Consider the following 21,423-nt stretch of genomic DNA (forward strand, 5'->3'; position numbering starts at 1 on the left):
AACGAATCTCAAGGGAGATACATTTTAGTTCGTTATATCAGTAATTCGCTGTAGAGTTTTCAACCCTAAATGGCCTTAAGACAAGTTTTCCCACTCACCTTCAAATGATCGTCCCATCGATCTTTCCTTGGAGAGTACAATCTCTGCATGTTTTCAACAGCTTCATAATATAATCCATAGAGGCATAGTTCAAATGTTCACTTTACTGTCACAATTTTAGAAGTAAAATTTAAAAAGTCGTGTAAAAGCATGTACATATGTACATTCTGATCAATCTCCGATTTCATGGTGTCCACCAGTTCTGGTGCATGTACTACCCTGGCCAAGTTTCCTCTCAAGACATCAAAGATTAAACTCCCCATAGCTTAAACTCGGTCACTGACCCGGGAGTGACCCGGGTGCAGGAAGTGTTTCCTCTCTCATAAAGGGGAACCACCTCTCATAGCTAAAACTGGGTCAATGACCCCTGGGAAGAAGGTCACAGTGTCTATAAACAAGGCCACCCAGCTATCACAATGGACCTGCCTTTGATCTCGCCTCACACGCAGATCATTGTAGCCTTGTGACTTTTTAGAGCACAGTCATAGCTTAGCAGCTGATTGGAATAGTGAAAACACAGCGGCGGTGGCTGTTCCGTGCACCTCCCGCTGTTTGTTCAGAGTTCGCTCAGAGTTCGCTCATCACGCGATGTGCACTTGTGTTTGTGTATTTTTGTCTTTGGAGACAGTTATTGACATCAGTTCGTTGTAGCCTTGTGACTTTTAGAGACAAAACGGCTCTGGGGCGATGAAAACGTGTTTGTTATAAGAGGGGTTCGTTATGCAAATGAGTTCAAAAGGTTCGTTGTGGCCGGAAAGTAACAAGTAAGAAATAGAAGGCTGTCTGCCGGGAAATCAATGGCAGTTCGTTAAAAGCGGGAATTCGTTATACCCAGGTTCGTTATACCTGGACTCCACTGTAATGACCATTTTTGTCAAAAATTACAGTTTCCGGACTTACACACACACACACACATTGCAGCACGTAAAACCACACAAAACACTGCTAAAACTGGTGTCAAACATCAGGTACTCACATTACAGCCCATAAAAGTATTCTTCTGTGTGGTAATCCATAAATCACTGTATCGCTTGAAAACAGGTCTACGAGTTGAGGTCCGACTTTCGGCCGCCATTGTGAATGCTATAGATCGGTTCTACATTTCTAACACAGTTTTCACCACGTGGTACTAACTTATCCGAACGGTCTATGGGAAAGAACTGTATTTAGAACCCCTACAAGTACTTGGACAGTGGTTACCTCCCATTTAGTTTTCAGAAATGTATTCAAATGTTGCTGACGCAAATCCCACGTACTAAGTACGGTTATGGGCGTTCTTTCTTTCTTTATTTGGTGTTTAACGTCGTTTTCAAGGTTATGGGCGTACGGCAAACCAAAAATGACCACGTACCTAGTACGGGGTGGGCAGTGAAGGGGTTAAGTGCTTGTCTCTCATATAACTGTTAATAGCTGCTTCTGATTTGGTTCTTTTCTGGTTGTTAATTACAATATACTGTTGATTGCTTTTAGGCCCTTTTGCTCTGAGTATGATTTTCAATTTCAGTTCTCTGTCCATGGCACTTAAAATATTTCTTTCATCCTTCATGAACAGAAATGAACAATTTCAACTTCCTCTATAAATGGGAAAGATATATTAACTTATAATTCCTTTGAAATAGAATGTGTATTAATGTCTGGTCAGAGGTCCTTTTAAATCTTTTAATTAACATGCATGCTGACCACCTGTCGATTTGTCTATCCAGGATCACTGTTGATTGACCACGCAGCCAGCAGTGTGGGGACAGCACAGGACGCCTACACTGCACAGAGGTCAGTTGCTTAATTGTCGACATTCAGTTGCTGCTTCGTTGTTAGCTCAGGCTCTCAACTTTGGATGCTTGTGTTTTTGTAGGAGAAGAAGCTGAATGCTGCAAAGGTGTCGCTGTTCTCTCTTTTCTATCTCTTCTAAATCTTCTTTTTCCGAGTCATAAACTGGGTCCTTTTGGTCGTTTTAAGTTCTATCTGTTAGGCTCTCTCTTTACTTTGTTTCATTTCTGTCTCTCTCTCTTTCTTTCTTTCTTTCTTTCTTTCTTTCTTTGTTCTTTCTTTCTTTTTCTTTCTTTTTTCTTTCTTTCTTTTTCTTTCTTTCTTTCTTTCTTGCTATCTTTTAAAAGTGCAGACACTCCAGTCTCGTTCTCTGTGATCCTCGCTTAATGTGTAGTTGTTCTTGATCTTCATGTTGTCACACAGAAAAAAATCAAAACATACACAACCACTGTGCAAGAAACATACAATGTTTACACACACAAAAATTATCCTTTGGCATCTTCTTCTTCTTCTGCGTTCGTGGGCTGAAACTCCCACGTACACTCATGTTTTTTGCACGAGTGGAATTTTACGTGTATGACCGTTTTTTACCCCGCCATTTAGGCAGCCATACGCCGTTTTCGGAGGAAGCATGCTGGGTATTTTCGTGTTTCTATAACCCACCGAACTCTGACATGGATTACAGGATCTTTTTCGTGCGCACTTGGTCTTGTGCTTGCGTGTACACACGGGGGTGTTCGGACACCGAGGAGAGTCTGCACACAAAGTTGACTCTGAGAAATAAATCTCTCGCCGAACGTGGGGACGAACTCACGCTGACAGCGGCCAACTGGATACAAATCCAGCGCGCTACCGACTGAGCTACATCCCCGCCCCATCCTTTGGCATAATTTAGTATTCCGCTGAACCCAAACCAAGAAGCATATGGCACATGATCATGAATGCTTTTTGCATTTTCAGATGGTGCAACAAAGACCTGACTCCAGTTCTGACAAATGCAGCATCTAAAGCTTACACTGCCGACTCTTTGGCTGCCGACAGACAACTTGTCTTTGACGGCTATCTCCATCCCAGTCGCTTGTGAGCTAGGGGAGAAGTTCTGACAAATGAAGCATTCAAAGTGTAAAATGTGGATTCTGTGGCTGCCAACAGAAAACTTGTCTTCTGTGGCTGCCTGCATCTCAATTGCCTTTGAGGAGAATCTAGGTTTTCGTCTTGGAAAATAATTCAAGATAAGCAAAGTGCCATTTTTTTTTATTTGAGAGGGAAAATCATTGGTCATAGAAACCAGCTGTGAGATGTTAATTTCTTCTGTTTTGTTATGAGATTTAGTTACAGTATTGATTTTATGACAATGCTTATATGTCAGAATTATTATCCTTTTCAATTTTTGATTTGCTAAGAATGACATTTTTTTATTATGTGAAGGGCATTCACTCTTCTGGTTATATTATCAAACAAAGGAGTTTCATGCTATTCTTATTTCATTTAAATATAAAAAAAGTACATTATCAGATAGCAATTCAAGACAGCTGAGAATAAATTAATGTACAGTGATGTAAAAATAAACCAGCTGATGAAATGTTATTTTATGATTAATTGATTGATTGATTAATTGAAAGATTTTCAATCAGTCACCAACAACTTATGATGACTAATGTTTTGATTGTGACGAGTGAGAGAATAAGTGTTTTATGGTTTGTTCATAAAAATGCCAGGCAGTTAAAGCAATGGGAACTGCAAATGCTGATTTGTGGTGAAAACTGAGAGCAAATGACATGCTGTTAAAAGTTTTTTAAATGTCAGAAAACATTTAGGATGTATGTGTAATTATGTGCATGCATGCGTGTGCATGTATGTGCAGGGGTATTTGCATTTTATGGGTTTGCTCAAATGTACAAAATGTAAACAGATGTAAGAGATTTTTCATGAGAATTTGACAGCTGTATCATTTTCTGAGCTTGATTACCCGGTGAATTGTGTAACTGTGAATTGGCCCTGAAATGTGTTAATTACTGTTTACAACCTAGCTTGTAAAGTCGAGCGTATGTTAATGTGTATTTATTTTTTGTGTTTGTTTTTTCTTCATTAATGCTCATTGACAGTAATTCAATTATTACGAGCTAGGACAGTGCAGGTACTAAAGACAGAAGGTGAAACTATCCGTTTTGATTCATTGGAAACTTAACCCATTGATGCCCAAATTTAATTTTTTCACAAATGAGATACCAAACTATTGGTTTTTGGCTCACGTAAGTGTAGCCTATGCGATCGTAACTTTGTCTGTCTGTGCGTTTGTGCGTGTGTGTGTGCGTGTGTGTGTGTGTGTGTGTGTGTGTTTGTGCGTGTGTATGTCTGTGGTAGAAACTTTAACATTTCGTCATTTGAACACGTCACATTATGGCGTAAGAGGGTTAGACGTCACGCGAAGGAATTACTGAAAGTCTCGGTTTTGAGCGGGCCGAGACTAGTTGGAAGGCAAGAGTTATCTTTTTCGTTTCATGTCTTGGCGTCTCAAATCTTATTAGTCAGAAAGCGCATGCACGTAGTCTCGACCAGCGCGTGGTGTGCTTCTTTCTGAGTACTTTACGTCACAAATTGTACTTTACGTACTTGATGATGACGTAAGTTAATTGTATGTGTTCTATTTCGTTGACTGAGCACGGCCGGGACCAGTTGGCGTGAGCGCTGGGATTTCGAGTTTTATTTGACATGTCAATGCATCGCAGTATGAAATAATACAGGTAGGAGGTTAGTTCTTGTACTTTGGGTCAACCAAAGTCGATAAATGCATTCTTCACTGTGGTATTGAGTCTGATTTCGTCGTCCATCTTGAATCGAAAAGCACTCTTCTTACAAAAAAAGCCAACTTCGTTGCGAGCTACGGCGAAGCTTCGCATGTCAAAACTTGAGAAGCGATGTTGGGGTAGTGAGTTTGTGTTACTGTGTTTGTCTATTTCTTACGTGAGCCTTGAAGGCTTCGCCTCTTGTTGTGTCTTATGAACATATTTGGCAGTTTTTGTGACATCAGATTTGTAAATTTTGTTTTTTGAGCAAAAAATTTTAGCGTCCCATTTTTGGGACAGTGGGAACAAGTGGGTATCCGTTTTTATTGTCACCACACAACATAGACACGAGCTTACTGTTTTGTAGTGCTGCTTTAATTGTTATTAAATGAACTGTCATATAAATAGTTAATTGTATTTAGAGTGATTTGTAAGACAGAAATTTAATGACCTGATGATGCCCCCTCACCCACACACTCTACCATTTTCCCCAACGAGGTCACAAATGTCATGAACTAAACCTGAATAATCAAAACCAGTTTAAATGAAACTTAGATAAAGTGAAGTATTAGGAAAAAAAACATTTCTTGGGATAAATTCAAGAACGGAATAAGAAAAAACACGTTTTTGTTTTAAGATTTGTTAATGTAATTTTGCAGTAAAAAGGTTATTTTTTTCGGAACACTTGCACTGTCATGATGATTATATTTCCACATATACTGGAATAAGGATCGAGGGCTGATGTTTTGTATTGCAGTTGAGCGAATATTTTGGTTCTTTTGAACAATTGCCACTTTGGTGTAACTAAATGGTCTTTTCATTTTTAAAATGGCCGTCAACCAACCTTGGCATCTATTAGAATGAAACACAAAAGTTTCAGTTCAAATCATCAATCTTTTTGTAGGAGCCTACACCACAACTGTATGGCATAAACGCCGGTTGCCGGGATTACATGGACCCATGGCTGTACACAATGGTTATTTTGCTCATTTTGAGCAGGAGCTGACTCACATATCTGTGATATAATGCAAGATTATCTCTCATGTTGGTAGAATTCATCCCAAAGCATGTGAACCTACTGATGATGCATTTACAGTCTGCAGAAAAATAAAGACCTCGATGAGAGTAAGGAGCAAAAACCCCATGATCCCACTGTCCCAAAAATGGGACGCTTGTTTCCTCTCGCACCATATCAAATTGAATTAATTACTGATAAAAAAAAGAAAACCACTTTTGCATTATGTTATACTCTACAATATTTCTTCATATTGATGTATGAAAAGTTGTCAACCAAAAAGATTCTGGACTATTCTGAGCGTGAATTGCATGCACCAACTTCCAAAAACTTGAAAATGTTTGCCTCAGCAAAATTTAGGAAACGAAAGCACTGAAACTAAGTGGTTGTGCATTGTGCTTCGGGCCTGCCTAGTCCAAATGAGAACAGAAAGCTGAACTATCACTTCAATGTTAATGCCAGCAGTGGAATTCATTGAGCCAAAAATGGGACAGTGGGAATAAGGTCTTAAGACTTGTTAAATAGTGTGATCAGTATTGACTAATAACAATTGACTATATACATGCATGCGTTTTGGTTCAGTTTTGTGAGTGAGATGCATCAAATAGTACATCTATCCATGTCCCTGAAAATAACACCTTCCTGGACCTAAATTAATGGCTATATAAAATTGCCCACACACACATACATGTACCATAGACCTATATTAGATATATAGGTGCATGTACACATCGTCGCTGTAATTCACTAACCTCGTATCTCCATTGTTGCGGGGGGAAAAAAACTTTTGAAAAATCACTTCAAATATAACTTTAATTCATGGGTTGCAATACCATTCTTAATGTGTGTTAATGTCAGCTGGAAGCCCGTGTCTTTTCTTCTCAAGAACTTTTCTTCACTTTAGAAAGCAGTTAGAGCTACAAGCTTTTATCACCACACGGGCAAACAAATAAGGGAGCTTTACGATTGTTTTAGTTCCAATTAAAACCTCAAAAATTGAGATATGAGGTTTGTGAATTACAGCGATGATACACACTGACACACTCATCCCTCCCTGGACCACTGCAGTCCTGAGCTCTCTCCCCTCCCTCTCACTGCAACTGTACATTAAGTCCTTTTCACCTTACAAAAATGTGTTTTAATCATGGAAAAGTGTATGAAATTACACAAAAAAAAGGGTTTCACAGTTTGCAGGTACATGTATATACATACACAATCTTCAGAACTCTTGTTCACGTCCTTTGTTGAACAGTTAACACCTGCAAGCAGAATTATAGGGTCACAACGTATGCTGGCCACAAGTTGATATGTCTGTAAAACAGTGGAAATTTCGCTTCAATAAAAGAAATATTGCATGATTCATACACTTTGTGAAGTTTCTGTCACCAAAACAAACTGTTCTGTTAGCAAAAAGAGCACCAAGCACTAAAGCCTGAATGACCCAATGCGTATACCTGTCTTGCTTTTGAAAGAAACAAAATATATAGGCTGCTTACAACTAATGGGAAATAATGAAGAGCTCTGCCGTTTCTCTAACATGCTCATGCAAGTTTCACAAGGTTTTCATAATTCAGACACATTATAGTGCTTTTTTTTGTTTTCGTTCGTTCATGGGCTGAAACTCCCACGGCTTTTACGTGTATGACCGTTTTTACCACACCATTTAGGCAGCCATACGCCGCTTTCGGGTATTTTTGTGTTTCTATAATATAACCCACCGAACTCTTGACATGGATTACAGGATCTTTTTCGTGCGCACTTGGTCTTGTGCTTGCGTGTACACACGGGGGTGTTCGGACACCGAGGAGAGTCTGCACACAAAGTTGACTCTGAGAAATAAATCTCTCGCCGAACGTGGGGACGAACTCACGCTAACAGCGGCCAACTGGATACAAATCCAGCGCGCTACCGACTGAGCTACGGGGTTTGGGGTTCAGGGAATCTGTAATGTGTTTTACAGATCTTGTCAGTTCTGTGTCTTTAAAGGCCAACATTGGCGCACAGTAGATATAGTTTCTCGTGCTGGCTGCGTTTAAAATTTAGCTCTGTGGCGATGGATGTTCACATTCAAATACACATTGCAGTATTCAGATCAGTCTGAAATTGTGTAGTTAATATAGACTTAATACTTGCTGAATCAGGGTAAAGTATAAATGGCTCCGTCAAAACATAAGTTCACACAAAAATACCAAAAGATTAGTTTTCCCATACACATTTTATGGTGAAGAAAGCACAGAGTACAACATATGCCAGTTAAGGAAATTCTTTGAAAGGCATACATTTTCATTAAAGCCATATGTACTCGATGACTATACACGCTAATTGCTTTACCAACAGCTGGAGACATGCTAAATTAAGTTCCCTGCAAGATATTGTGGTCTAGGACCCCTTAAATGTTGAGATATTTGAATTTTTATTTTGATCTAGATCGTCCTATTTATAGATTTGCAAACAGAGGAAACGTTGACGCAAGGGAAATAACTCCGCGTCTTTGTTGACATCCTCACTTTTTCAGAGGCTAGAACAAGCTGTAATGCATGTATATGGTCCGCGCATTGCGACATATCGTCATTATATGGCCTTATGATGCATTTGACATCGATTGTGGGCAAACTACACATCGTAAACACGGGAGCGAGTTAGTAAGCCTTTAAAGCTCAATGAAACTCTACCTCAAAATTCGTTAAATGTTACTGCACTTGTTTATTTATACAGGGAGCCTAACAAGAACAGGAATACATAAGGTCATCTAACATTTTGATTTTGTGTTGTATTTTTTGGCATAAATGAGCAGATCACCCACCCAGTTACCTTGAGCAATGAACCTGCTCCATTTCTGAAATCCCCAAAAATTTATCGTAAATGGAATTATTAAAAAAATGAACTCATTAAATGTCAACTGATTATTATAAAGAGCACACACTAGAAGTGTACTAACTTCCAAAAGACAGTAACCCTGCATGATTGTTAAAATATGTAATGTATTTGTACGTAATAAAACTCCAGAAATGAATATCAACTTGACATATAAAAAGTAATACTGTACTCTGACAGAAGTCGGTGACATTTAAAAACAATTCCTGGGACACTTTTTTTTTTTTTATCTTTGACAACAACAGTTAAGTTCACAGTATCCTTTCTCACAAATGCCAACTGTTAGAAGCTTGCTTCAACTGTATGCATGGGTGGGACTAAAACATTTCATGAATCCTGAAGAATTTTAAGGGGGGGCCCCCAGACGCTGAATCCGGATTTCCAGGCACATACACCCATGTGTATGTTGAAAAAATGTGACATATATAGATCTTCGCCTTGACGCTAATCTTTCAGGACAATTAGCTTATCCACATTTGTGTGCGCAAGTGTAAATTTGGTCTGTTGATGTTTACAAGAGAGCATGCACCCCTGAGAAAAGCTTTAAAAATCTCATATTTTGCCAATTCTTTGGTTCGATCTGGTCAACAAGACAGTTTGCACTACATTTTCCCTGCAAAACTTCAAGGATTTTTGTCACAGTTATGTTGCTTAATTAATTACTATTATGCCTGGCTGGTGACATTTGTATTATATAATTTGTGTTATAGAATAAGGAATGTTATTATTGAGGTCACAACACCATGTTTCACAACACACAGCTTGTAATATTTCACACCTACTCTCCTGTAAATTTAAGGGAGGCAGGAAAGATTAAAAATATACAGTAAAATTTAAACTCCATAGAAGTTCTTTGCATTTTTCTCAGGGGGGGAACAAATCAAAATTTGCATGCATAGAAAAAAACTTTCCTGTGCAGGCTGTTCATTTTGTACATTAATTTGCACAAAATGTATATTTCGGGGAAAAAATTAAAAGACACATTTTTTTAAAACAATGCACTTCTCATGCATACACATTTTTAAGAGGTGACAAGAAATAATACATCCATTACTTGCATCACATGTACGCATAATTATTTTGTCATGAAAACTCCGACGACTGCAAAACTGCTTATATGCACATTCTTTCCAATTTAGACAAATGTGCTTGTTGAATTTTCTGCATAAAATGGGCAAAATCAAAATAAAATTTTGCCAGATTTGTACAGCGTCTTCAGAACACACAAGGGGGCCCGGGGTGAGAACACTTTTTAAAGCATAACGGGGGGAAATCAGAGCACTTAATTCGTGCAAAGACTGCTCTCTGAGGCTGATCTAACTTTAAAACCACATATTTTGAGTGAACCATCCTCCTATTCTTTCTAATTAAGCATGGGAGTTTGTTCACCTCAGTCACAACATCAGCCACTGTTCAAAAGGGAAACACACAGGCACGCAACGCTTTAAACTTTTCAGAGGCATGGCGTTAATATATACAATAAATACCAATTCATGATTTTGTAAGAGAGGATATGGTTCATTAATTGGCAATCAATTTAAATGTGAAAGGCAGGTAGCTGTGAATGAAAGGTGGAGCAGTGTAAACACACACACAATATCTCTGTTTGAAGGAATGAGTCAGCATGGTAGACATGCAACAGTGCACAAAGAGCTTGTGTCAGAGGGGAAGGGTGCAAGTTTAAAGGCACGTTCCTTCCAGGGTAAACAGTTATGCTCTGACCATCTGAGATCTGGCCTCCACACAGGATAACATCATCCCTCCACTTGGACACATACCCACAATCAACGGCCAGGCTGTTCTCTGCGCACAGTAGGATCTTTTTTCATGAATTAACTTAGTAAAATAAGAAATCAATTCATCAAAAAATAATCGAATTCATCAGTGTATGACAGCAAGCAGTCAAGTGCCCAATTGGAGTCTTGTCCTATTAAAAAACATTTTGTTAAAAGCCTGGCCTGATTAATAGGTAACATGCGCCTTGAGTCGCCTTGTGTGGTGAGATACGTGCGCGATATAAATCCTCGTAAATAAAAATAATAAAAATAAATCTTTTGTTTGTTTGCTTAACGGCCAGTCCACAACGAAGGGCGATATCAGGGCGGTGCTGCTTTGACATTTAACGTGCGCCACACACAAGACAGAAGTCGCAGCACAGGCTTCATGTCTCACCCAATCACATTATTCTGACACCGGACCAACCAGTCCTAGCACTAACCCCATAATGCCAGACGCCAGGCGGAGCAGCCACTAGATTGCCAATTTTAAAGTCTTAGGTATGACCCGGCCGGGGTTCGAACCCACGACCTCCCGATCACGGGGCGGACGCCTTACCACTAGGCCAACCGTGCCAGCGCCTTGAGTCGCCTTGTGCGGTGAGATACGTGCGCGCGCGATATAAATCCTCGTAAATAAAAAAAATAAAAATAAATCTTTTGTTTGTTTGCTTAACGCCCAGTCCACCACGAAGGGTGATATCAGGGCGGTGCTGCTTTGACATTTAACGTGCGCCACACACAAGACAGAAGTCGCAGCACAGGCTTCATGTCTCACCCAGTCACATTATTCTGACACCGGACCAACCAGTCCTTAGCACTAACCCCATAATGCCAGACGCCAGGCGGAGCAGCCACTAGATTGCCAATTTTAAAGTCTTAGGAATGACCCGGCCGGGGTTCGAACCCACGACCTCCCGATCACGGGGCGGACGCCTTACCACTAGACCAACCGTGCCGGTCTGGCCTGATCTGGGATAGTGAGCCGAACAGTTTTCACGAGAAGGAGTACGTGTGCCTTTAAAGGGACAAGGTGTAACGGCAAAAAGTAAGCGTATAATCAAGGTACAGGCACTGTGGGTATGAGAAATCAAATGGTAGTACAGGTAACAAGATGCCGCTGCCTTCGTGTAGAAACCCTGGGTCATTTTGACATCAAACACATATATTACGACACAGAGACAAGACGCGCTGGACCATCTCGCATTGCATTAATTTGCCATCGAAACGGTCCCCTCGTCGCACATCCAAACTTGACTTAACATTTCTTTACTACACTTATCCAAATTTTAGTGTGAAACATTCAAGTAGGTAAAGGTGGGCTTTGATTAACAACTCTTCACACTTTGGCATGTAGCGAATTAAATGACCCACACACAAGAGAAAAACAATTTGTTCGGTTCATAGGAACATATATAACCGTTAAGTGTCTCATGCAGCAAATTGTAACAGGATTCTTATAGTCCTTTTGATTTACAAGTAGAAATTTAGACAAAGACTATATATATATATGTATACTTAGGTATGAAAGGAAAAGTGCATGGGATAAAAAATCTCAGTGCAATAAACTGCTTCTGCATGTGTGCCTTAATTTATTCAAAGTTTTTTTTTAGATTTCAGCAACTGACTTATTTACATGAAAATAATGAAGTGTTCATTTTGTGTAGAATTCTTAATGCACACTCCACTTTGAAATATTTATATGCTCATCAAGAGAGTGTGTTTTATCCAATTTGGGGCTGACAAGCAGGAAAAGTCCACTAAATCACATCTTTAATACATGACTCGACTGAAACATTCATCAATAAAGCTTTTCTTCATTTCAAGCAGCGACTAGCTCTTTCCAGTATACATATGTATTTACAAGAGAGCTAAAAGGCACAGTCCTTCCCATGGAGACAGTTTGGCTCACCTTCTCAGATCCAGCCAGGACATGGAATAAGACCTGGCATCATCCCACTTGGTCACATACCCAAAACTCAACAGCCCGACTGCTTGCTGTGGTGAGTTCAACTTTTCTTAAGTAATTTAAAAAGCCATCAGTGGCTTTAAAAAATTAACTCATTAAGAAAATCTCTGTGCACAGAGCACCCAGGCAGTTGATTTTTATTAAGAATGGTTTTATTTCATTTAAAAGCGTTGCAAGATCTGAGATGGTGAGTCGAGTTGCTGTTTTTACAGGAAAGACTGTGACTTTAACAAGCCGCAGGGAAAGGCTGCATTCAATATCAACCAGTTCAAAAGTAGAATGTATTCTAACTATAAAATTGTCAATACTGGAAATCTGATCACAATTTGAAAATAATTATTCATACACAAGAATGACTTACATATTCAGGCGCAAAATGTACAATTGTTTTAGCTTCCGGTTATACAGTCAGTTTAATTCACTTTTTTCACGACATAGCACCAGTATACTGGCGGTAGGAAGAAAAATGTATTAAAAAAAATTCACAGACACCAGAGACGGTAAAGGGAGGCAATCGTTTCCACTGCCAGTTTGCTAAATAGGCCAGAAAGGATGAGTTGTTTCCCATGAACCGTTTTCTACCTGGAAGTGTGTTTCCAACCCCACCCAAAAGTGTGTTGGTGTCTCAAAGAGCAAAACTTTTTCCAAAATCCAATAATATACCAATTTCTTTGAAAATATTTGGATTATGTGTTAAATTTACCCTCGTACATGTTGTGTTAATTAGAAACATTTAAGAATCAAATATTTCACAAAAGCAAACCAATTTAATGTAAGTGCATCAGATATTTAATGATATTTTTTGGAAATGTGTCAAAATTCGGTGTGTTGAAAGAAAGCTGGACCTGGACCTGGACGTAGACGTACAAGAAACTCTAAAACAAGTACACATTACCTCTGTCACTTAAAGCTCCACTCGCGTCATCCCCCGTCCCCCCCCCTCCCTTTCTCTTGTACGTTCTCTAGCTATCTGTCTTGCTCACCCATACACACAGACCAAACACATATACACACACGCACTTGTGTTCTGAAATTTCCATTCACAACAGAAGTACACATCTTGGCACATACAACCATATATGCTCTTACATATGTTTGCTTGTGAAATTCAGTTCAAAATAAATGAAATAGCAATAAAAATAGATTCCATCTTTCACACAAAATTTAGCTGAAACTTCACCGAATCATGCAGAAATGCTTCATTAACGTTCATACATTATATTCAAACAATCTGTAAGTTAATGACATTCATTTTCTCAGAAAGTGGATGCACAATAAACACCTCTCTCCAATACAATGTAAAGAAGACTTCATCTGTAGAAAGGGGGAATTAGGCGTCACCTATGTGATAAAGGTATAACCAGAGTGGCGAGTTTTGCATGGTGCCGGAATATAAAAATAGGCAAAGATTGACGGACAAAAAACATGTAAAAGCCAACAGAGGGCAAGGGAAGGCAAGCAAATGACAGTGGAACCCCTCCAATTAATATAAATTGGGGGAATATAAATTGGGGGATCTTAAAAGGGGGGTTTCACTGTATACAAATTGAGCAGAAGTTTTCTTTTCCAACTGCGGTGAAGAGTCCAATCCTCTCGTCATCCTCTCTGTGTGTTTCTCTCGCTCCTCTGTCGTGGAGGAGGTTAGCTGTCCTCTATCAAGGGCTCATCGATAATTGCATCTGCAGACACTTTTCTGAAATGAAAATGAGTACATGTTTGTTGGTATTCTTGGAGGTATAAGTCATTTTTCAGAGCAAACTTCCACATTATAAACTGTCCCGGGCCAGAACACATAATAGGAGCTTTAATAACTGATAGAACATTTTGGTAATGCATATTTCAATTCCTAGTTTCCGAGGAACATCATTTGTATATGTGAAGAAAAAAGCGTGGGTGCATGTGTTTATTGGAGGTCCAAAACTTCTTTGTGAATTTTTCTGCTCATACAGCTATAAATAGCTCACACTAATTAAAGGCCGGCAGACAACTGCAAGTGCAGGCTCAGCAGCTGCAGTGAACGGGGGACTACTGAGTCACCCAAATCGACTCATCAGGTTCACAGCCACAAGCTTCAGGCATTTCCCACCCCATGCACATACACCCACAGAAAGGAGCCAGGATGGTAAACTTACCCCTAAGCCATGCCACAGGGTTAAGTTATCATCGTTAACGCTGTACACTTCCATCATCAAACAGCATTCATCAGGGGTGCCCAACATTGGCACATGAAATTTTAAAGTGTCGATCATTTGCAGGCAAGATATGGCTTCCCTTCATTGACCCTTTTCTCTGAGCAAGCCGGGCGTGCACCTAAAACCAATTTTACAAAGCAATCATGACATGTTGCTTGTTGAACGACTACACACACACTGACCTCTTTCTCTGAACAAGCCGGGCGTGCGCCTAAAACCAATTTTACAAAGCAATCATGACATGTTGCTTGTTGAACGACTATACACGTACACACTGACCTCTTCATGACGTGTGAAAAAGACTCCGGAGCAGAGTGAGAGCGCCCTGCACGTTGAAACTCATCCTTCACCGCGCTGCTCAGACGGATGAAGGGGTTGCGGAATGATCTTTGCTTTAGGATAGATTTCACCAGGATCTGGAGAAAAAAAATCAGCATTAAGAGCTATATATTTGTCACTATCTCTATTAAATTTGAAAGAAAACAGAGTTGAAAGACTATATTGTCAAAACAGAATAGCACTCCTGGGCACTTCAGTATGAACTTCATCTAAATCTGAATGAAACAAAACACGTATAACAAGAAATGCAAACATTCCGGAATTAATTGCAAGTTCACACACACACACACACACACACACACACACACACACACACACACACACACACACACACCACACACACACACACACACACACACACACACACACACACACACTTTTGAAAGTGAACTTCACTCCACCCCCTGTGCACATTTAAGTTTCCATTTCAAAGTTAAAATTTCAACTTTGTCAATTTGACTGACCAGTGTGTCCAGCTTGGGGACGTGCTTGACCACATTCTCCATCTCCTCCTCTGTGACCTCGATCAGCTCACAGCGACTGGTGTGGGTCACCAGCGGGTTGTCGCCTTTCTGCGTCACCCAGGGGTGCTCCTGCAAACACACAAACACAGTACGTGTTACCGCAGAAAGTCTCCATTTTAAGACACTCCTTTACCAGCGGTATTATTGAAACCAATTGCACACATGATCTTCACATCTGGAAGACAGAGTCATCTTCTCTGTGGCAAGTGGCCCTTTTAGAGCTAAATATGTTATATGCTCAACAACAAGACCCTTCAACATTAAGATAGTCATCATATGCTCAACAACAAGACCCTTCAACATTAAGATAGTCATCATATGCTCAACAACAAGACCCTTCAACATTAAGATAGTCATCATATGCTCAACAACAAGACCCTTCAACATTAAGATAGTCATCGTCTTTTTCTTCTTGATTTCTTTCCATTAGTTTTTTTTTTTTTTTTTTTTTTTTACAAATGTTCCTCCTCTTTAACTCGTTCCGCCCTGCGCCCGACAAACTGTCGGGCGCTCCTTAGCAGCTTTCAACACCTGCGCCCGACAAACTGTCGGGCGGTGACACGCATCTTCTCTGACCTTGTTTCTGATCTAAAAATAAAAGACAGGTCACGAGCAAGGGAGGTAAATCTTTTCCCACTTCCTTCTTCTTTGTTTGGAGCAATCTGGCGAACAAAAATCGTCCGATTGAGTGTTTTTGGAGCAGTTTTCCTGCGAAATATGAGCAACCAACGCCGCTACTCGTTGAGGCAGGTTCTTGACGAGATTTTCCTCGACGATGACAGTGATTATGATGCCGAATGCGACGTTTCTTCGTCTCAATCGAGTGAAACAAGTGGTGATTTGAGTGCACAAGACCTGTGCGCGGGCTTCGATGCAAATGTGAGACAGAAACATCCTGTGACTTGTTGGAACAACTGTGACAGAGTGGTGTGTTTACATACTTTTTGGTGTTGTGTTTGTGACTTGGAAGAAGGATTTCTTTGAACTTTACACACTTCAGAAGGTACTGACTGCTACTCAACAGGTAAGAACATGCACTTATCATACAACACACACAATTGTATGTGTCTACAACTATTAGTTGCAGAGTTAGAAGCGCTTTAGTGAAGTACCCATCAGATTGCACTACAGTGCCAAAACCCTCCAGGCTGGAGAGGCTGCTGAGCCTGCACTGCAGTCAGGGCTGATAGGGTTAAGACTCCAAGGTTAATTTTCTCCAATTTTTGGAAAGTTTAGAAAGTATGGCCCAGGGTATCTGTCATGTAAGGCCTCAACTCTTCTGAGAAGGCACCTCCAAACAAAGAGTACATCAAGTTAAGCCATATATCATTTTGACCAAGGTGTATATACTTATTACCAAAGAACTGAGACTGCACATCTCCTCTCCATCGAGTGCCTAATTAACCTTCCCCAGCACTAAATAGGGCCAGGTACCCATTTCCAGCTTGGTGGACTGGAGAGCGCTAAAAAAAAAATGTGTATTTGTATTCGCCTCCATGCAGTGGGAGTTGATGGGGATCACCAGCATGAGAGGCACGCACTTGATCTAACAGCTATATGCCACTCTGGCTCCAAAAGCATGGGTAGCAAAGCACTGACCTTGATTTCAGGTAAGGTGATGCGTGTCTCTGGGTTCTTGTTCAGCATTCTCCGTATCAACCTCTGCAGGTCGGACGATATGCTGGGACTGAAAAAATGTACACAGAAAGGATGAAAATTTAAAGTGCAATTATATCCTGCTTTTAAAAACAAGAAGAATGTCTTCATCAAAGGTTTTACTTAGAAGAAACAAAACAAAAACGAAAAAAGATCATTAAAAATCGAAATCAATCAAACAAACTGAACACTAATCCATGAACCCTAACATTACATTATTACAAAAAACTTGATGGACCAAAACTAATTACTATAGCAACACACACACACGCATGCGCACACACACATGCATGCATGCATGCATGCAAGCACACATGCATGAACTCATGCACACAAGCACACACACACATATATACACACATACACACACATGCCACGTACATGCATATTTACAAGTGACAGCACCAATTACATACCTCTCTGGGAACACAACATCCTCTGTCAAGATCTTCTTGTGCAGCCCCAAGATGTATTCTTCTTGGAATGGAACCTATGACACACACATTTGGCATACATGAAAAATATGAAGTTAAATAAATTGATACATGCATTAATTAACTTCCCCTGGAAAGCAGTTAAATCAAAAACAGGAGCTTTATATTTAACAAATAATAAAGACACAAAAGTTATCTCCCTTTTGCACACAGCTTATTCACTGCAATCAATTAATTTGTGTGGATCTCTGGTCAAACATGAGATTCAAACATTGAACAAGCAACAAAAGCACACGCACAACTTTTACCCACACCAACCAAAAAAAAGACAGGAAGGAACTGCAAATATTTGCAAAACATCTAAGTTTCACCTATTCTTCAATTTACATATGTAAAATTAATTAATTCAGCAGAAACAAAGCAAACATACCCGTCCAAAGACAAAACAGTAGAGGGTGACACCCATGGCCCAGATGTCCAACGCTTTACCGTGAAACTGAGGGTGGTTCTCTGTCACACAAAAACAACAGAAATCAGTTTTGAAGTTTATATGAGCACAATGAAATTTGAAATCAGACATGAACTTGCTTTGTCAACACGCGTGCGCGCGCTCAGTCGCACAAGGACGTTTCTAATTTGGGTGCTGCTATCTTGAATATACTCTGAAGAAGTTTTTGCAAAGTGATTTCTGTGACCTCCAATAATTGTTCATTGAAGTTAATTACTGACATATCTGTTGTTGCAAGGAAACCAAATTTCGACAGCTAAAAAATTGTTTCAAAATTGTGGATTAGTTACACCTCAAAATAATTAAGCCTCTCCGTCATGTGAACTTTAGGTCTCTTTCATAACTCCTAACAGAAAATTTTGAGCAAGAAATTTGAAACCCTTCACCGGGAAAGCGTCTGTATAGAAAGGGACGCTTAGCGTATTACATGTGACCTGAACAGTGGCTCTAATTGGTTCTTCCCTATCAGACAACTTAATCTCTAATTATTTCTTTAGGCAACAATAACAAGTGTCCAGTGCCATCATAACAGCTTTTGGGGAACCGCAAAATGTATGTATGTGTGGACAGTGCATGCTAACAAAAAGACAGACAGTCAGAAAGTGGTGCACCTTGGAGTGTTTCAGGAGCCATGAAGGCTGGTGTCCCTGCTGTGTTGGACAGAAAGGCATCCTTCCCATCAAATTCATTGCTCACACCAAAGTCAGCAATCTGCACAAAGAAAATTGACATTGAAAACACTTGGAGTTCAGCCAGAAATGTTGTTATGACTGGCAGAGCAGCCACTTGAAGTTGATTTTGTTTCGGTATCATTCTCATTCAGTCCCCGATCATCAATTGGTACTCTTCAATTTCAGATGTAACCTTATGCAATTCATATTGTGTCGAATTGGGGGTACCTGTATTAAACGCCAAATGCTTCCAACCTGCCCAATACAATGTCAATTTCGCTGCATCATTATTTGGCGCAAGACTTATTGTTCCCGCATCAGAATGGTTTGACATGACTTCATGAGGAACGCTTTTCACCGAAACTGAACTTCTTCAGTCAGTATCATGTCCAAATCCTGTGAACGAAAACGTTGAAAATGAAATTGATCAACTCCTTTCCTTGATCCACCTCACCAGGGGGGAAAAAAATGGTGGCACCTGCCACAATAGGACAACCTTAAGACCAGCTAGATGCAGGTACATGTAGTCCTAATGACAGGTTTACTTTAGCAATGTTGACGGGTTAAGGGACAAGAGAGGGTGGTTTTTTTTGGTCGATATCCCGTCATTGGAGTGGTCACACATTGCAGGTGCCAATGTTTAACTAAATGAAATACAGATTATACACGTTGGGTCATTTAGTTCGTACAGGTTTATCTTACAAAGCCTCCACAATTTAAAGACTGCATCTTTTGCTAATCGCACACACACACACACACACACACACACCACACACACACACACACACACACACCACCACCACCTTACCCATTCACCCCCATCGCCCACCCCACACACACACACCGCCAACTCACCCCAACCCCTACACACAATCATTGAAACCAATTTTTGAAGTAGAAAAAAAACGTCCAGCATACCTTGATGTGACCATCATCACCCAGCAGCAAGTTGGAAGGCTTGACGTCGCGGTGAATGATATGCTGATAGTGTACTGTGAACACACATTCCATCACGTCAGTCAAAATTGCTAAAACTGTCATTCAAATGTTTAAAGGCGTCTTAGCAGAAATAAATACATGTGAGAGAGGGAGAGAATGAGAGAGAGAAAGAAACTGATCATGATGATGATGATGATGATGGTGATGGAACTTTAGTTTAGGCCAACAACAAAAAATAGTCTGTTTACGGTATCCCGACCGCCCCTATTTTTTCGCGCGACCCTAGACTTTTTTTTGGCATTTGGAAAAAAAAATAAATAAAAAAATAAATAAAAAAATAAAAATAAAAAATAAAAAAGTTTTTTTGCAAAATAACTTAAAAATATGGTTTTGGGAAAAAAAAATGTAAAAAAATAAAAATCCCGACCTACTGACCCTATTTTTTTTGCCTATGTTACCGTAAACAGACTATTTTTTATTTTTTTGGCCTTACGAGAGAGAGAAGCGAGAGAGTGCATGTATGCTGCGCTTGTGTGTGAAAGAATGTCAGTCTGTCTTAAGTGTATCTCGGAGTCTGAGTGTTAATATCTGTCCCCCTGCTACAAGTGTACATGCATGCCTTTTTTCGTATTTGTGTCTGTCTTTCCAGGTCAAGAGTGTAAGTACTCACAATATTCAATGCCAGCTATGATGTCTCTGAAGTATCGCCTGGCCAGGTCTTCATCAAAGGGTGTGCTGCATGGTACCTCCATCACCTCTCTGCCAGACATACAATGTCATCATCACCATTATCATTATCATCATCATTATCCTCATCCTCATCCCAGTCAATATCATCTTTATCTTTGTCAGTACTTTCATCGCCGTTGTCGTCAAAGTCAGCATCATTGTCAAGCTTCACTGACTCCAAGCCCCTACCATGAATTCAAAACCAAACCTCTAGTGGTGCAATATTAAGCCAAATGATGTGGAGGGGTATGCCAAAGACCGATCACGCTGGCGAGCCCTAGTACGTCGAACCTCAGTCATTGACAATAACCGACTTCCAGTTCCCCCACTGTTCCAGACTCTGCCCCTCCATAATAGGCTCGTAGAGCCACCTTAGAGTGCACAGATAAGCTGCTCAACGCAAAAGTCTTCTCAGTTCGGACCCGAAGGACACCCACCACTTGAACTTGTGAACCGCTGGCTGGGGCGAGGGGGTGGGGATGGCAAGCCGATTGGGGAGAGAGACAGATACAGAGAACGAGAAATATATAGAGATAGAAAGATGGAGAGATTGAGAGAGAGTCAGAGGGAGAGATACCACACAGTACATGTGATCTGTCTCTGACTGACTGAGCTCGGTCAATGGACCGCATTTCTCTCAACTGAAGAGGCATTACCTGGCTTATTTCCATCCTGCTCCTGATCCTCTATCAACCTTCCGAGCCTCCCTCCCCCCCCCCCCCCCAATATCCCCCCCCCCCCCTTTCCTGTTCGTCCTCCAAGTAATGGCGTGACAAAGAGAAGACTGAAGAAAGGGAAGACGGAGAAGAGGCAACGATTTTGTTATTTAGCATTCACTCCTAATTCTTGCTGATAGTACACTCGAAAATATTGAAAGAAACAAGCACATGAGTAAATAAATAAATACAAACACACACAAAATACGGGTAAATATACGGGAGGTTTAAGGCGACACTGCTAGCTAGATTTTCACCAAAAATCGATTTTATTTGTTTAACCAATGTGATAAATGCTGAATCATTTATTTTTCAAGTGCAGTTTGCATTTTTAGCCTGTGATAAGCAATTTAAATAAGTGAGGGTTATGCCAACAATGACATTTTACAAATACAAATACAAAGCATTACAAACGGTACCAACACACATT

The 21,423-nt window shown here is 40.2% G+C and overlaps 2 protein-coding genes across 4 annotated transcripts in view; one reads left to right on the top strand and one right to left on the bottom strand.

The window, feature by feature from the left end:
• LOC138975882 (acyl-CoA dehydrogenase family member 11-like) overlaps positions 1 to 7,034 on the top strand; it is a 55,482-nt gene extending 48,448 nt beyond the window's left edge. Inside the window, exons 12-13 of the mRNA XM_070348656.1 lie at positions 1,803 to 1,869; positions 2,827 to 7,034. Of these exons, the coding sequence (XP_070204757.1) occupies positions 1,803 to 1,869; positions 2,827 to 2,950 (191 nt within the window). The 3' untranslated portion in view covers positions 2,951 to 7,034. The remainder of the gene's footprint in view (positions 1 to 1,802; positions 1,870 to 2,826) is intronic.
• A 6,196-nt stretch (positions 7,035 to 13,230) lies between these two features.
• The window catches only part of LOC138975880 (calcium/calmodulin-dependent protein kinase kinase 1-like), a 187,971-nt gene continuing 179,778 nt past the window's right edge, over positions 13,231 to 21,423 (bottom strand). For all 3 annotated transcript variants that reach the window (XM_070348654.1, XM_070348653.1, XM_070348655.1), the window contains 9 exons: positions 20,219 to 20,307; positions 19,528 to 19,601; positions 18,550 to 18,649; positions 17,861 to 17,940; positions 17,413 to 17,486; positions 16,940 to 17,027; positions 15,281 to 15,409; positions 14,757 to 14,893; positions 13,231 to 13,978 (listed from right to left, as the gene is read on the bottom strand). In XM_070348654.1, the coding sequence (XP_070204755.1) occupies positions 13,927 to 13,978; positions 14,757 to 14,893; positions 15,281 to 15,409; positions 16,940 to 17,027; positions 17,413 to 17,486; positions 17,861 to 17,940; positions 18,550 to 18,649; positions 19,528 to 19,601; positions 20,219 to 20,307 (823 nt within the window). In that variant the 3' untranslated portion in view covers positions 13,231 to 13,926. The remainder of the gene's footprint in view (positions 13,979 to 14,756; positions 14,894 to 15,280; positions 15,410 to 16,939; positions 17,028 to 17,412; positions 17,487 to 17,860; positions 17,941 to 18,549; positions 18,650 to 19,527; positions 19,602 to 20,218; positions 20,308 to 21,423) is intronic.

This window comes from Littorina saxatilis, linkage group LG9, assembly GCF_037325665.1.
Source record: "Littorina saxatilis isolate snail1 linkage group LG9, US_GU_Lsax_2.0, whole genome shotgun sequence".
NCBI classification, from domain to species: Eukaryota; Metazoa; Mollusca; class Gastropoda; order Littorinimorpha; family Littorinidae; genus Littorina; species Littorina saxatilis.